Consider the following 16,359-nt stretch of genomic DNA (forward strand, 5'->3'; position numbering starts at 1 on the left):
CATGAAACATGGGACCAACCCTTTTATGTTGCATTTATATTTTTGTCCAGTGTAGTTTAGGCCTATATATTTTATTCACCTGTGAAGTTCCTAAACACACTATTATTTGTGGGGTGGGCATCTACCATTATGTGTGTGTGCCGTCATCTGCACCTATCTTGGATGAAAGCCATTTAACTTGGAAGTTGCTTAGACCACATTGTTCTCAGCGCAGGGAAAGTTCACAAGGAATGAAGCAACTCATTGTCCATGTGGACAACCTGTTTTCGACTTCCCCACATGGGGCGCTCATTCAACATCGTCTTCCTCCGGTTGCCAATGACAGCAGTCAGCTGAGGATTTTGCATTACTTGATTCAGTGTAGCCGAAGCAGCACCGTAGTCCTCTAGCCTTGACATTGTTGGAGAATGCCTAAATTGGGATAGCTGGTGTTGTGAAGACAAGTCACCTTGTTATGAAAACCATTTTCCTTGGAGCAGGTAAATGCAAAATTCCCGTAGCTTGCTTCAATTGATCGGGCAATACGTAACTTAGCTAGCTTGCTACAGCTAACGTTAGCTATTAACAGTAGGTAACTGGTGCTCTTTCAGTAAATGCTAAATTAGCTTACCCTTTACGGGAATTAGTTAGCAGGTAAACATGAATAAGCTGGTAAGATTTGATTCTTTGGTCACCGTCACAAAGAATTGGTTAGCTAGGTAAATGGCAGTGCTATCAGCTAGCCGTTAGCGGTTAGTAGTATTATTATTATTGATGAGCGGAATAGAGAGGTTAGCTAGCTAGCGTTGCAGATGCTTCCTGGTTTGAGTTGCTACGGTGGGGTTAGCTCAGGTTAACCAGCTAGCTAGCATGCTGTGTTTCCATAACGTTTCAAGTATGAACCATAACGTTACCTAGCTATCTACGCGTATGCTAATATTTAGCTGGCTGGGTCTTAGCTGTGTAGGTAACGTTAGCTAGTAACGTTACGGTTAATGCATGTATTTTCTCCATGATACAGATAGTTACTTATCTCTAACGGGTGTTGACGTCCACTTTTCACTGTCTTCCTTTTAGCTTGCTAGTTATGACTGGAGTCAAATTATGAATAGTTTAAGGTCTTGTACTGTCTTGCACCTACCAATTCCTTCCCCTCACACAAAGGCAAAATGATAGTCATGCAACATCTTCACCATATTACTAGGAACCTAGCTAATGAGCTATATTTATGCTCATTGATTGTGCAGGTGGAAACAGTAGAGTGGAGCCGCTACACAATGTACTCAGACTGGCGCTCGCTGCACCTAATGGTGCAGAGTGACCAGGGCCACCTCAGTGTCCTTCACACGTACCCTGGAGGCGTGGGGTTGGAGGTGGCCAACGCAGTGGTCAAACCCCTGGGGATGGCCGCCATCCCCATGGCCACCGAGAACATCCTCAAGACGGACAAAGAGGTGAGGGATGGACAGAAAGTATTGTCATTGATGTGGGTTAGAGTTAATGGGGCCTTTCTGCATGAGGCTAGCCTGGGTGACGTCTGTCTGTTTCTGCCTTAGCCAACTTGTTGTTGCCTTGCCAAGCATAGCATTGTTGGATGCAGAAACAGTTCTTCGACCCCAATTTGTCACATTAGCAGTGTCAAGTGGATCAGAGGGGATTAGATGCCTCATAACCATTTTACACTACAGAGCTGAGCCGAGCTGTACTGTGCTGGCCCGGGATACACTTCCTGAAACCGTTTTGCATTGGATACTGAAAATAAAATATTTGAGCCATCACAGTACGGTTTGGGTTGGTTCACTAGCGTGAAGGGTAGCCTATAATGCCTGATTCACACTTGGGCTGATCTGAACCGTACTCTGCTGGCTCAAATGTTTTCTTTACGCTGTCCATTGCAGCACAGTAAGCACAACTATGGTGGATACGTTACCAGGCCAGCCCAGTACACTTTGGTTTGGCACGTTTTGGAGCTATAGTGTGAATCGGGCATAACTGTCTCTTTGACTCTGGTTCCAGGTGAAGTGGACCATGGAGGTACTGTGCTATGGCCTAACTCTTCCCCTGGAGGGGGACACAGTGAAGCTGTGTGTGGACGTATACACAGACTGGATGATGGCCCTGGTGATGCCCCGGGACTCCATTCCACAGCCGGTGGTGAAGGAGCCCAACCTGTATGTCCAGACCATCCTCAAACACCTCTACAACGTCTTCTTACCCAGGTACAGCCACAGTTGAGCTGAGCATGCACACAAAACACACACACATCAGGGTTTCCGTTATGAAAATGTATCTCCGGTCATTTGACCGGCAGCATTTTAATTTACCGGACATTTGAGAAATGTACCAGACCCATTTGCATTGGGTGCGTAATCTGATTAGGGCGTCCACCCACGGTGCTCAGAATGACTGAAATCACATTTCGATGATGGTAATTAATCTTAACAGAACATGCAAGTAGAGGATGTAATGACTTGTGTCCTTACCGTACACTTTGAAGATGTTAGAATAACTGTCCACATTTAATTTTCCTCAGCCAACAAGATGAGTAACGAAAAGCAAAATCACGGGGAAGCTATGTCTTTGGGGAAGCACATTTTCACCATTAAAAACGCACCTTTATAATAAAGCATTACATGCATCATTGCGATTTATGTAAAATAGCATACTATTCATAATGTGATGACTCGATTGGATCATCATTTAGGCGAATAATATAACTTAATCACTGGTCACAAAAAAAGATGGCTGAGCGCGTGTCGTGTAGAGGCCTCGGCTGTATCAGATACGTTTCTGCTGTCTTTGTACTGGAAAAACACATTTTCATGCAATTCTACCACACTTTATATGACTGAAGATATTAGCAGAATCTTTTTTAATATTACAAATTACAGGGTAGCCTACTCTGCCAACACTGACATACAATCAATAAAAAATGTATTGTACATTTTATAGGCCTACGAGAAGGGGAGACACAAATAGAATATGATGTCCATCTAAACTGGAGGAGGAAATTATTGTCCAAAAACAAACCTTTTAAGTAGCACTGACCCAACATTGTTAAAGGGTGAATATGCACAGTGTGCACTCACCTGGGATATGGCCGATGCTCTCCGCTGATGCCAATAGGACAGGATATAGGTTTTCTGTTGTTTGCTCAATTAAGTTGAGAATTTTGTTAACTTAAAGACAGATGAGTCTTTTCATTGTCTTCTCTTTACAGCAATAGCCATTTGCTTTCCAAACTACACTACATTTTACTTTATCTTTATTTAACTAGGCAAGTCAGTTAAGAACAAATTCTTATTTTCAATGACGGCCTAGGAACAGTGGGTTAACTGCCTGTTCGGGGGCAGAACGACAGATTTGTACCTTGTCAGCTCGGGGATTTGAACTTGCAACCTTCCGGTTACTAGTCCAACGCTCTAACCACTAGGCTACCCTGCCGCCCATACACAACCAAAAGTATGTGGACACCTGCTCGTCGAACATCTCATTCCAAAGTCATGGGTGGTAATATGGAGTTGGTCCCCCCCCTTTGCTTCTATAACAGCACCCACGCTTCTGGGAAGGCTTTCCGTTAGATGTTGGAACATTGCTGCGGGGACTTGCTTACCAAGCTGCATTAGTGAGGTCGGGCACTGATGTTGGGCAATTAGGCCTGGCTCGCAGTCGGTTTTTCAATACATTTCAAAGGTGTGTGATGGGGTTGAGGTCAGGGCTCTGTGCAGGCCTGTCAAGTTCTTCCACACCTATCTCGACAAACCCTTTCTGTATGGATCTCGCTTTGTGCACAGGGGCATTGTCATGCTGAAACAGGAAAAGACCTTCCCCAAACTGTTGCCACAAAGTTGGAAGCACAGAATTGTCTAGAATGTCATTGTCATGAATGTCATTAAAATGTCCCTTCACTGGAACTAAGGGGCCTAGCCTGAACCATGAAAACATCCTCAGACCATTATTCCTCCTCCACCAAACTTTACAGTTGGCACTATGCATTTGGGCAGGTAGTGTTCTCCTGGCATCCGCTAAACTGAGATTCGTCTGTCGGATTGCCAGACATCACTCCAGAGAACGCATTTCCACTGCTCCAGAGGCCAATGGTGGCGAGCTTTACGCCACTCTAGCTGACACTTGGCATTGCGTATGGTGATCTTAGGCTTGTGTGCGGCTGCTTGGCCATGGAAACCCATTTCATGAAGCTCCCAATTAATAATTATTGTGCTGACATTGCTTCCAAAGCTAATTTGGAACTCGGTAGTGAGTGTTGCAACCAAGGACCGCTTTAGCACGCGGCAGCCCTGTTCTGTCTGTTCTGTGTGCTTGTGTGGCCTTCCACTTCATGGTTGAGCCGTTGTTGCTCCTAGACGTTTCCACTTCTCAATAACAGTACTTACAGTTTGCCCGGAGCAGCTCAAGCAGGGCAGAAATTTGATGATCTGACTTGTTGGATCCAATGACGGTGCCACGTTGAAAGTCACTGAGCTCTTCAATAAGGCCATTATACTGTCAAGGTTTGTCTATGGAGATTGCATGGCGGTGTGCTCAATTTTAAACATCTGTCAGCAACGGGTGTGGCTGAAATATCCAAATCCACTAATTTGAAGTGGTGTCCACATACTTTTGTATAGTAATGCCTGGCTGGGCCTCTACAGTCGCAACTGAACAATCATCTATTTTGTATCGCACAATGAATGAAAGTTAATAACCAATAGGACATGAGAGAAATATGCTACTGGTTTCAATGGCATCTGGAAGTCTCTAAAATAATTGCGTCCGGATATGGTTGAATTTTTCATGAGCTACTTTGAAGCCTAGGAAAATTATATGTAATAAAACGTTCAGGTTTCAAACAATTAAGTAGATATGTTTTCAAAATGCATACTGCCTCCATCTCATTGCAAAGTGGTGTGACGCACTGATGAAGCCTGTTCTTTCCTTGCCTTTTCATTTGACTGGCGAATTTTTTTTATTTTTTATTTCACCTTTATTTAACCAGGTAGGCTAGTTGAGAACAAGTTCTCATTTGCAACTGCGACCTGGCCAAGATAAAGCATAGCAGTGTGAGCATACAACAAAGAGTTACACATGGAGTAAACAATTAACAAGTCAATAACACAGTAGAAAACGAAGGGGGGGTCTATATACAATGTGTGCAAAAGGCATGAGGAGGTAGGCAAATAATTACAATTTTGCAGATTAACACTGGAGTGATAAAAGATCAGATGGTCATGTACAGGTAGAGATATTGGTGTGCAGAAGAGAAGAGAATGGGAAGTGCACTTCAATTACCATTTGAGAAATACAAATATTAGCTATTTTTAATCGTGGCCCAAAAACTATTTTTAACATAAGATTACATTTAGAATTGTTGTGCAATGATTGGGCTTATAAAGGGCCTGTCTGACTGATTTTCCGCTAAATGCATTGTATATATATAAATTTATTTCCACAAAATTATTCAAATGAACCCCCATAGATAAGCATGACCGGTTAAATGTTTTTCAACAAATGAATAGGATAAAAAGCATTATTTCGCCATGGAATGTTTTTTGGGTGACAATGGGCCAGTACCAATTTTATTTATCAAATTTTACATCCAAAAGCCGGCTATTACCGGTTAACTGAAACCCTGACACTCACACATGAAACGCGTACACACTCACTCCCTCAAACACTCTCCTCTTTTTTTTCTTCTACCACATCCCCCTTCTCATACCCCCACACACGCTTTCTTCCCTCTCTCTCAGGCCGGAGCAGTACAGTCTGAGCCACATCCGGCTGTGCCAGCAGGTGCTGACGGCAGTACAGAAGCTGGCCAGGGAGTCCGTCTCCATGGTGAGAGAGACCTGGGAGGTACTGCTGCTCTTCCTGCTCCGGATCAACGACACGCTGCTGGCCCCGCCCACCATTGGAGGTCAGCCCCGTCTCCTCACCACAACTCACTGGGTTTCCCAGGGTCATGTTCATTAGGGCACACAATGTTTTAAAACATTTTGTAACAGAAAATGAATGTTTCTTGTAGGACAAGTCCAGATAGTCCCTCCCTGTTTCTGTTTTGTTTTCTTACGTTTGGTACTTTTATCAGATTGTTCATATCTTAGCCCTTTTAGAACTTTGGAATAGATGGTCTAAACATGGCCGCAGTAAAAGCGTAGTATAGCAGGGGTTTGACTGACTCTAGAATTAGACATCTGTTCCACTGCATAACATGATTTATCTGTGTACTGAAAGTCCCACATTACACTACTTTTCAGTTTAACCGCTGACTGCATCTGTTAAGCGAATTGATTAAGTCTATCCGATTTGAAATGGCTAGCTACAGAGCCTTCAGAAAGTATTCACACCCCTTGACTTATTCCACATCTTGTTGTGTTACAGCCTGAATTTTAAAATGGATAACATTGAGATTTTTATGTTCACTTGCCTACACACAATACCCATAATGTCAGTGGAATTATACATTTTTACAAATTAATTAAAAATGAAAAGCTGAAATGTCTTGAGTCAATAGGTATTCAACCCCTTTGTTATGGCAAGCCTAAATAAGTTCAGCAGTAAAAAAATGCTGAACAAGTCACACACAATAAGTTGCATGGACTCACTCTTTGTGCAATAATAGTGTTTAACATGACTACCTCATCTCTGTATCCCACACATAACATTATCTGTAAGGTACCTCAGTCAAGCAGTGAATTTCAAACACTGATTCTACCACAAAGACCAGGGAGGTTTTCTAATGCCTCGCAAAGAAGGGCACCTATTGGTAGATGGGTAAGTTAAAAATTAAAAAGCAAACAGATATCCCTTTGATCATGGGGAAGTTATGCATTAAGCTTTGGATGGTGATCAATACATCCAGTCACTAAAAAGATAGACGTCCTTCCTAACTCAGTTGCCAGAAAGGCAGGAAACCGCTCAGGGATTTCACCACAAGGCCAATGGTGACTTTAAAACAGTTACACAGTTTAATGGCTGTGATAGGAGAAAACTGAGGATGGATCAACAACATTGTGGTTACTCTACATTACTAAACCAATTGACAGAGTGAAAAGATAGAACAGAATGAAAATATTCTAAAACATGCATCCGGTTTGCAACAAGGCACTAGAGTAATACTGCAATTTTTTGTTGTCTTGAATACAAAGTGTTATGTTTGTGGCAAATCCAATACAACACATTACTGAGTACCACGTTCCATATTTTCAAGCATAGTGGTGGCTGCATCATGTTATGGGTATGCTTTTATTCGTTAAGGACTGGGGAGTTTTTCAGGATATAAAATAAATTAAATGGAGCTAAGCACGGGTAAAGTCCTAGAGGAAAACCTGGTTCAGTCTGCTTTCCACCAGACACTCAAAGATGAATTCACCTTTCAGCAATACAATAACCTAAAACACAACGGCAAATCTACACTGCAGTTGCTAACCAAGAAGACAGTGAATGTTCCTGAGTGGCTGAGTTACAGTTTTGACTTAAATCAGCTTGAAATTCTATGGTGACTTAAAAAGGGTTGACTAGCAAAGATCAACATCCAATTTGACAGCCTTTGAAGAATTTTAAAAAGAATAATGGGCAAATATTGTACAATCCAAGCGTGCAAATCTCTTAGAGACTTAACCCAAAAAGACTCAGCTGTAATCGCTGCCAAAGGGGATTCTAACATGTACTGACTCGGGTGTGAATACTTATTTAAAGGAGATTTTTTGTATTTCATTTTCAATACATTTGCACAAAAAAATTACAAATGTTTTCACTTTGTTATTATGGAGTATTCTGTGTAGATGGGTGAGAAACAATCTGTTTTTGAACCTATTTTGAATTCAGGCTGTAACAACAAAATGTGGAATAAGTCAATGGGTATGATTACTTTCTGAAAGCGCTGTAGTTACCTGCGCTAGTATTGTTCCATTGGTGACGTCACTCTCTGAGACATAGAAGGAGCTCTGCAATTCAACGTCAGCAAGACCAAGGAGCTTATTGTGGACTACAGGAAACAGGGGGTGAGCACACCCCCATTCACATCGACGGGGCTGCAGTGGAGCGGGTCGAGAGCTTCAAATTCCTCCGTGTCCAAATCACTAAGAACTTAAATGGCCCACATTGCGTACAGTCATGAAGAAGGCATGTCAGCGCCCCCCGGAGGATGAAAAGGTTTGGCATGGGCTCTCAAATCCTCCAAAAGTTATACAGCTGTACCATTGAGAGATTTTGACTGGCTGTATCACTGCTTGTTATGGCAAAACCGCCCTCGATCGCATGGAGCTACAGAGTGTGGTGCGGACAGCCCAGTTCATGTGTTTTATTCTTATTTTTGCACTGTCTATGCACACTCACAGGGCTCTACACGCACGCTCTCTACGCACGCTGATGCTCCAACACACATACAAATGTTCCAGGCACTTAACCCTAATTATTCCAGTGTCGCATTTGATAATGGCTGACCCTGGCCATGATCCACACTTCAAGGGTGTCTCAGGGGGAGGTGGGATAAGCAAACAATACATTTCCAGTTCACACATGCCTATAATACACACTTATACATGTGTGAAACAGGACAAATATAAGTTATCAATGTGTTCAGAGGGTCCCTGGTTCGAGCCCAGTTTTGGGTAAGCCAATTGACAGAAGCAATACTTCTAGTATTCATTTGAAATATTTGAGTAACTAGAAATAGATGGCCTAGATTTTCATTTTGAGTATTTAAACATAAATGACTCTCAGCATCCTGTTAACCTTTGACCCTCTCCCACTTTTGCCCCCATGCCTAGTGGGTGTGGCAGAGAAGCTGGCGGAGAAGCTGATGGCGGTGCTTTTTGAGGTGTGGCTGCTGGCTTGCGCCCGCTGCTTCCCCACGCCGCCCTACTGGAAGACTGCTCAGGAGATGCTGGCCAACTGGAGGCACCACCCACCCGTGGTGGAGCAGTGGAGCAGGGTGGCCTGCGCCCTCACCTCCAGGTGATTGGGAGAGGGATGTAACCTGCTCTTAGATCTGTTTGTGCTCTTGTAAACTCCATTACTGTCATTGCAATGTTTGGCATGACAATTCCTTAAGGAGTTGGCTGGAGGGGAGAAACCGACTGGCACCCAAGCTTATAGAGGGTTGAGGTTCACAAACCGAAGGGCCCGGTTGCGCCAGCATTGCTAAGGAAAACCAACGCTAGCAGGTGACTGATCACCCACTTTGGGGGGGGGGGGGCGCGCATGTAACATGGAACGTGGGGATTCTTTTCATTCCCACTTTCTGAAGAGGAGCTTATGTGTTGTGTTCCTTTGTTGGTATTTATTTAGACACTCAAAAAATATAAAACTTGAGTACCATTCTGTTCAATTAGTTTGGATTAAAGACAAAGACCGTTTTGTTCGGTGAGCACTATAGTACAGGTGTCGTTCGACGAAATGAGTTCCTTTTGATATTGTAAGTAGAAATTGTGCACCAATATAGAATTTTAAAAGCCTGTTAAATTAAAAGAAGGGCCTTTTTTAATTTAGACCACATGGAAAATTCAATACATCTGCAATAAAGACTTGCTAAAGTGCCAAGATTCAGCTTTTTGACATGTCCCTCTGACTTTTAGAAGGATTTTAACCCACTTAACCCCAACATTTTGAGTTTTCACCGTCAGTGTAAAGCCGTAGTAATTTTGTCTCTTTGACAGTCATTTCTGAAGATAATTTCTGAAGTCAAAAAAGCTTGTCCCTTCTTTTTAAGGTCAACCCTGTTACGTGAACTGAACTCTCATTTAATATGGTAAAAACATTCCATTCAAAAGAAACATTCAACATTTTAATAGTCAAATCATAGTGTAAAACCAGGTGACCTGGTTCTGCTTTTTTAGAAAATGTTTGGGTGGTTGAAAACTGAATGGGTCCAGCATAACACGCCAACCCTGTGTACAAAACATTAGGGACACCTTCCTAATATTGAGTTGCACCCACCCTTTTGCCCTCAGAACAGCCTCAATCCGTCAGGGCATGTCAAGTGTTCCACAGGGATGGTAGCCCATGTGGACTCTAATGCTTCCTTCAGTTGTGTCAAGTTGGCTGGATGTCCCTTGGGTGGTGGACCATTCTTGATACACGGGGGAAACCGTTGAGTGTGAAAAACCCAGCAATGTTGCAGTTCTTGACACAAACCGGTGCGCCTGGCACCTGCTAACATACCCTGTTCAAAGACACCCCCTGAATGACACATGTACACAATCTGTGTCTCAATTGTCCAAAGGCCTAAAAATCCTTCTTTAACCTGTCTCCTCCCCTTGATCTACACTGATTGGAGTGGATTTAATAAGTGACAACTGTAAGGGATCATAGCTTTCACCTGGATTCACCTTGTCAGTCTGTCATGGAAAGAGCAGGTGTCCTTAATGTTTTGTACACTCAGCGTATAGGCAGGCTAGAAATGTTTTAACATTTTTGTGAAGTTTTGGGGGGGAATTTCCCCTCCATGTTGCACTCAACAAGCTTCCATTCCCCCTGTCACAAGGGGATTTATAGCTGATTTAAGATTACTTTATTTGGCGCTTACAGATGCATTATACAGAAATTGCTTCACCATTTCCTGGTTGCTACAATTCTAATAGTTTGCCTAGTTTCAGTTTGTGACAAAACAAGCAAGTATAGTGTAGATAATACTTTTACCATTTAAACTACAGTGTAAAATTTTTTCAATATACAATAATATTGTATTTTCAGCTGTTTGAAGCTGGTGTACAAAAGCGAAAGTAAAAGATGCTCAAATTAAAACTTCAGAATGGGAAGCATAGAAATGGTGCACAAGAACAGATCTACCACTTCTTAGACTTGTTTTCAATGAGAATGACAGATCTATGTCACATTTCTATGTGAATCTGGTTGGTTCGCCCAAAAAGTTAGATATTGCAGGTTGTATAAAAAATAAAAAAAACACTTATAATTTTTTAAATTTTTTATTTGAGATTGAAAAACAAGTTGAGCATGTGCTCTTCACGACAGAATATAAAAATGTGTATGTATATACAGTACCAGTCAAAAGTTTGAACACCTACTCATTCATTTTTATTTTTACTATTTTCTACATTGTAGATGTAGAATAATAGTGAAGACATCAAAACTATGAAACAACGTATGGAATCATGTAGTAACCAAAAAAGTGTTAAACAAATCAAAATATATTTGAATGTCTTCAAAGTGGCCACCTTTTAACTTAATGACAGCTTTGTACACTCTTGCCTTTCTCTCAAGCAGCTTCATGAGATAGTCACTTGGACTGCATTTCAATTAACAGGTGTGCCTTGTTAAAAGTTAATTTGTGGAATGTCTTTCCTTAATGCGTTTGAGCCAATCAGTTGTGTTGTTTTAAACTAGGCAGGTCAGTTAAGAACAAGTTCTTAGTTACAATGACGGCCTACCCCGGGGCAAACCCGGACGATGCTGGGCCAATTGTGCACAGCTCTATGGAACTCCTATCACAGCCGGTTGTGATAGTCTGAAATCTAACCAGTGTCTGTAGTCACGCCTCTAGCACTGAGAAGCAGTGTCTTAGACCGCTGCGCCACTCGGGAGCCCGGTAGGGGTGGTATACAGAAGATGGCCCTATTTGGTAAACGACCTAGTCCATATTATGGCAAAAACAGCTCAAATAAGCAGAGAGGAACGACAGTCCGTCTTTACTTTAAGACATAGTCAGTCAATCCTGAAAATTTCAAGTACTTAGAAAGTTTCTTCAAGTGCAGTCGCAAAAACCATCAAGCGCTATGATGAAACTGGCTCTCATGAGGACCGCCACAAGAAAGGAAGACCCAGAGTTACCACTGCTGCAAAGGATAAGTTCATTAGAGTTAATTGCACTTCAGATTGCAGCCCAAATAAATGCTTCACATAGTTCAAGTAACAGACACATCTCGACTTCAACTGTTCGTTCAGAGGAGACTGTGTGAATCAGGCCTTCATGGTTGAATTGCTGCAAAGAAACCACTACTAAAGGACACCAATAAGAAGAGACTTTCTTGGGCCAAGAAACACGAGCAATGGACATTAGACCGGTGGAAATCTGTCCTTTGGTTTGATGAGTCCAAATTTGAGATTTTTGGTTCCAACCGCCGTATCTTTGTGAGACGCAGAGTAAGTATACTGATGATCTCCGCATGTCATACCCACCGTGAAGCATGGGGGTGTAATGGTGTGGGGGTGCGTTGCTGGTGACACTGTCAGTGATTTATTTTGAATTCAAGGCACACTTAGCCAGCATGGCTACTGCAGCATTCTGCAGCGATACACCATCACGTCTGGTTTGTGCTTAGTGGGACTATCAGTTGTTTTTCAACGGGACAGTGACCCAACACACCTCCAGGTTGTGTAAGTGCTATTTGACCAAGAAGGAGAGTGATGGAGTGCTGCATCAGATGACCTGGCCTCCACAATCACCTGACCTCAACCCAATTGAGATGGTTTGGGATGTGTTGGACCGCAGAATGAAGGAAAAGCAGCCAAGAGTATGCCAGGAGTGCAAAGCTGTCATCAAGGCAAAGGGTGGCTACTTTGAAGAATCTATCATTTGAATTTGTTTTACACTTTTTTTGGTTATTACATCATTCCATATGTTTTATTAAATAGTTTTGATGTAGAAGATAGTAAAGATAAAGAAACCCTTGAATGAGTAGGTGTGTCCAAGCTTTCTGTATTATGTTTTTACACTTGCCAAAAAGTTACACTACCCAAAAGGGACGGTTTCATGGAACGACCCATAGGGCGACATAATTCAATTTAATTTTAGTCGCCCTCTTTGGTGGTATTATTTTAGCAGTTTTCCAATTCCACTCTCCTGGCTTATTGTGTGGGTGCTCTGGTGTTGACTTAGTAGTTGTTCTAAAAGCTACTATCTAGACATCTTGTCCCTTGATTTGCATATCTAGTGAGTCAATTTGACCTTTGGATTACTGTCTGGCATTGTACTTTTCCTGTAATGTAGCTAACCAGTGGTGGGAAAAGTACTCAATTGTCATACTTGAGTAAAAGTAAAGATACCTCAATAGACAATGACTCAAGTAAAATTGAAAGTCCCCTGGTAAAATACTACTTGAGTAAAAGTCTAAGTATTTGGTTTTAAATATACTTAAGTATCAAAAGGAAATGTAGTTACAAAAATATACTTAGCATCAAAAGTATGAATAATTTGAAATTGCTTATATTAAGCAAACCAAAAGGCAATTATATATTTTTTTTATGGACAGACAGGGGCACATTCCAACACGCATTTGTGCTTAGTGAGTCCACGAGATCAGAGGTAGTAGGGTTGACCATGGAGGTTCTCTTCATTAAGTGCGTGAATTGGACCATTTTCCTTTACTGTTAAAAATAAAAAATGTGAAGAGTACTTTTGGGTGTCAGGATAAATGCATGTAAAAAGTACATAATTGTCTTTAGAAATGTACTGAAGTAAGAGTTTGAAATATAAATAGTAAAGTACAGATATCCCCAAAAACTACTTAAGTAGTACTTTAAAGTATTTTTTACTTAAGTACTTTACACCACTGTAGCTAACCTCTGAAGTTTTCAGTTGGTTCAAAAAGAACTGAGAGCAGAGAAACAGTATCTGCTATTTCATTTTGCAGGAAGTACTACTATCAATTTAAAACATAATGACAGAGAGGAGGAAATGGGCATACTAAATTGTGTGTGTATGTGTTTCTGCATGTGCGTCTTGTCTGTGTGTTGACTTTTCACCCAGGCTGTTGCGGTTCACCCATGGCCCCTCGTTCCCCCCGTTTAAAGTCCCTGATGAGGATGCCAACCTGATTCCAGTAGAGATGGACAACGACTGTGTTGCCCAGACCTGGTTCCGCTTCCTCCACATGCTGAGGTAGAGAAGTTCTGGGCCTATATCCACAAAGCATCTCAGAGTAGGAGTGCTGATCTAGGATTTTTCCACACAATCTTATTCATTGTGATCTAAAATTCAAAACTGATACTAGATCAGCACTCCACCTTTTGAGACGCTTTGTGCCCTGGTGATGTCCTTACATGCCCTCTTTTTCTCATCTACTTTATTTCTTGGCCACATAATATTGGGTCGTATTAATTATGCACCAAATGGAAGAAATCGAACTGAAACATTGAGGGAACTGGACCAATAAGAACTTTAATAAAAAATATATTTTATTTTTTATTTTTTTAGCAAATATGTTGTCTGTTGCCTAATGACTACAACCCCCTTTTTTTGCTGTGGCTAATGCCATTCAATGTTCTAGACATATTGACAACCCCACCCACTAATACAGGTCTGTGTCAGTGAATGAGGCCCTCAGTGTGTGTCAATCCATCCTCACTTCTCTCTCCTGTCCCTTGTGGTTTCCGTAGCAACCCCGTGGATCTGAGCAACCCGACGTTGGTTAGCACCACGCCCAAGTTCCAGGAGCAGTTCCTCAACTCGAGCGGCATCCCCCATGAGGTAGTGCTGCACCCCTGCCTCAAGCAGCTTCCCCAGATCTTCTTCAGGGCCATGCGGGGGGTCAGCTGCCTGGTGGACGCCTTCCTGGGTGAGAAGACGACCTCCGTCACTCAGAGTCAAGTGGTGGTGCAAACACGGTGCACCTCTAGTCTGAATCTGCGTTGGGGTCAATTCAGGAAGTTAACAAATTCCAATTACACTTTGTTTTCCTCGTTGAAAGGCAATTAGGAAAGTTGTAATTGGAATTCAGTTTACTCCCTGAAATGGATTTGACCCCAACCTTGGTCTGAATTTGTTTGCAAACAGTATTTGTCAGCAGTTTGAACTGATTAGTGTCAATTTGTGCCTTAAAGGGATAGTTCACCCAAATTACAAAATTACATGTTTTCCTTACTTTATAAGAGGTCTATGGACAAGGTATGACATCAATCTATGCTTTGTTTTAATTTTGTCTCTGTTTCCACATGCTAATGTGCACATTAGCATTTGTGGAACAAATCCCATTCAAGTCATGGGACTAATTTTAGCATTTTTCGTGCATGTTCAAAACACCTGCAAGTGATTTTGTTGACCTTCACAATCGATTTTTGCTTGCTAATATCGGTACCATGACTTGAATGGGGTTTGCGCCACAAATGCTAAAACGTTAGAATTTGGAAACCGTGCCAGGGAAACTAAACCAAAGCATGGATTGCATACTGGGTAAGCCCAGTAAAAGGGATGTCCTGAGGACATTCAGCGACGTTCCCATTAGGTTCCTTAAGGGTTTCTGCGCGACGGTATCCCACTGACGTTCTAAGAACGTTGCTTGATGGTCCCATGGGAATGTTCTCTGGGGGCCTTTTGTCTATTTACCTCTATTTACAAGATGACATTGAGGAACATGGTCCTCTGGAGGTTTTGGCAAGTCAAACTGGGCTGAAGGGCTCGCTATTACTCTCAAATGGGCTGTTTTGGTTGATTTGATGGTTCAAATGGTTTATAAAGAGCTGCAAGATGTGACTTGTACTAGTTGAACTGGCTGTCATTGACAACTGATACCACAGTAGCATTGTTCTGTTGTTTGGGCTTAAGTTAATTGATACCCCCTAATAGTCTTATGTTTTAAGTGTGTCAATGAGTCCTGAAAAAGCACAGACACAAGTAATAGCTCTATAATCTGCCTATTAACACCTATTGGCTGTGCGGTTGGACAAACATGGGGTTAACACAATCCTGTTTACATGGGATGTTGCTTTCTTACCTCTTAAAGCCTGTTGTGACTAGGGGGCAGTAATTTCTTTATTGGAAGAAAAAAAAACATTCCCGTAGTAAATGGGATATTTTGTCAGGACAAGATCAGTGATAACCTCAAGGAAGGAAGGGAGAATCAATGGCATTTCAAAGGTATTGGAACAGAGGCTTGTTTTTCCACTGTAATAGAGGACATTCTATCAGAGGCAGGACACGCCACAACCGCTGGTTATTCAGACTATTGGGTGTGTCTTGTTTTGGCACCTGCCCCCTTCTCCTCTCCAGGCATATCACGGCCCAGGGTCGACAGTGCCCCGCCCACACCGGTCAACAGACTGAGCATGTCCCCTCCCTCCTCCAACAACACCACGCCCCCACACAGCCGCAAGCAGCGACACACCGTGGTCACAAAAACCGCCAGCAAGAGTTTAACGGTAAGTCAACTGTATAGCCTACAAATCATGTGCATACGTCATCTTGGCCTGTGTACTGTGCTTACATCAGCAGACCTTGTTTCAAACCAAATTTGTTTTCTTTCAAGTACTTTGAGTGTTCAATCTCGCTTGCCTGGTGTGGTGCCGGACAGAGTGGGGTTTGCACTTTCGTCGACTACTCCATTGGTTCAATCTCGCCAGATCAAGCTCAATGCAGTGGCACTAAAGTATTTGAAGAAAAAAAAAATTGTTAGTGGCCTAGATTTGAATGCCTGTGCTCTAACTCAG

General features: G+C 42.2%; 1 protein-coding gene across 4 annotated transcripts in view; it reads left to right on the plus strand.

Annotated features, from left to right (window-relative positions):
• The first annotated feature begins 221 nt into the window (after positions 1-221).
• LOC109907913 (ral GTPase-activating protein subunit beta) overlaps positions 222-16,359 on the plus strand; it is a 41,835-nt gene continuing 25,697 nt past the window's right edge. For 2 of the 4 annotated variants that reach the window (XM_031794095.1, XM_031794097.1), the window contains exons 1-8: positions 222-479; positions 1,227-1,433; positions 1,996-2,198; positions 5,727-5,893; positions 8,748-8,934; positions 13,685-13,816; positions 14,314-14,492; positions 15,923-16,071. In XM_031794095.1, the coding sequence (XP_031649955.1) occupies positions 1,257-1,433; positions 1,996-2,198; positions 5,727-5,893; positions 8,748-8,934; positions 13,685-13,816; positions 14,314-14,492; positions 15,923-16,071 (1,194 nt within the window). In that variant the 5' untranslated portion in view covers positions 222-479; positions 1,227-1,256. The remainder of the gene's footprint in view (positions 480-1,226; positions 1,434-1,995; positions 2,199-5,726; positions 5,894-8,747; positions 8,935-13,684; positions 13,817-14,313; positions 14,493-15,922; positions 16,072-16,359) is intronic. The other 2 variants (XM_031794096.1, XM_031794098.1) reach the window with 1 other exon arrangement.

Source organism: Oncorhynchus kisutch, linkage group LG17 (genome assembly GCF_002021735.2).
Source record: "Oncorhynchus kisutch isolate 150728-3 linkage group LG17, Okis_V2, whole genome shotgun sequence".
Taxonomy (NCBI): Eukaryota; Metazoa; Chordata; class Actinopteri; order Salmoniformes; family Salmonidae; genus Oncorhynchus; species Oncorhynchus kisutch.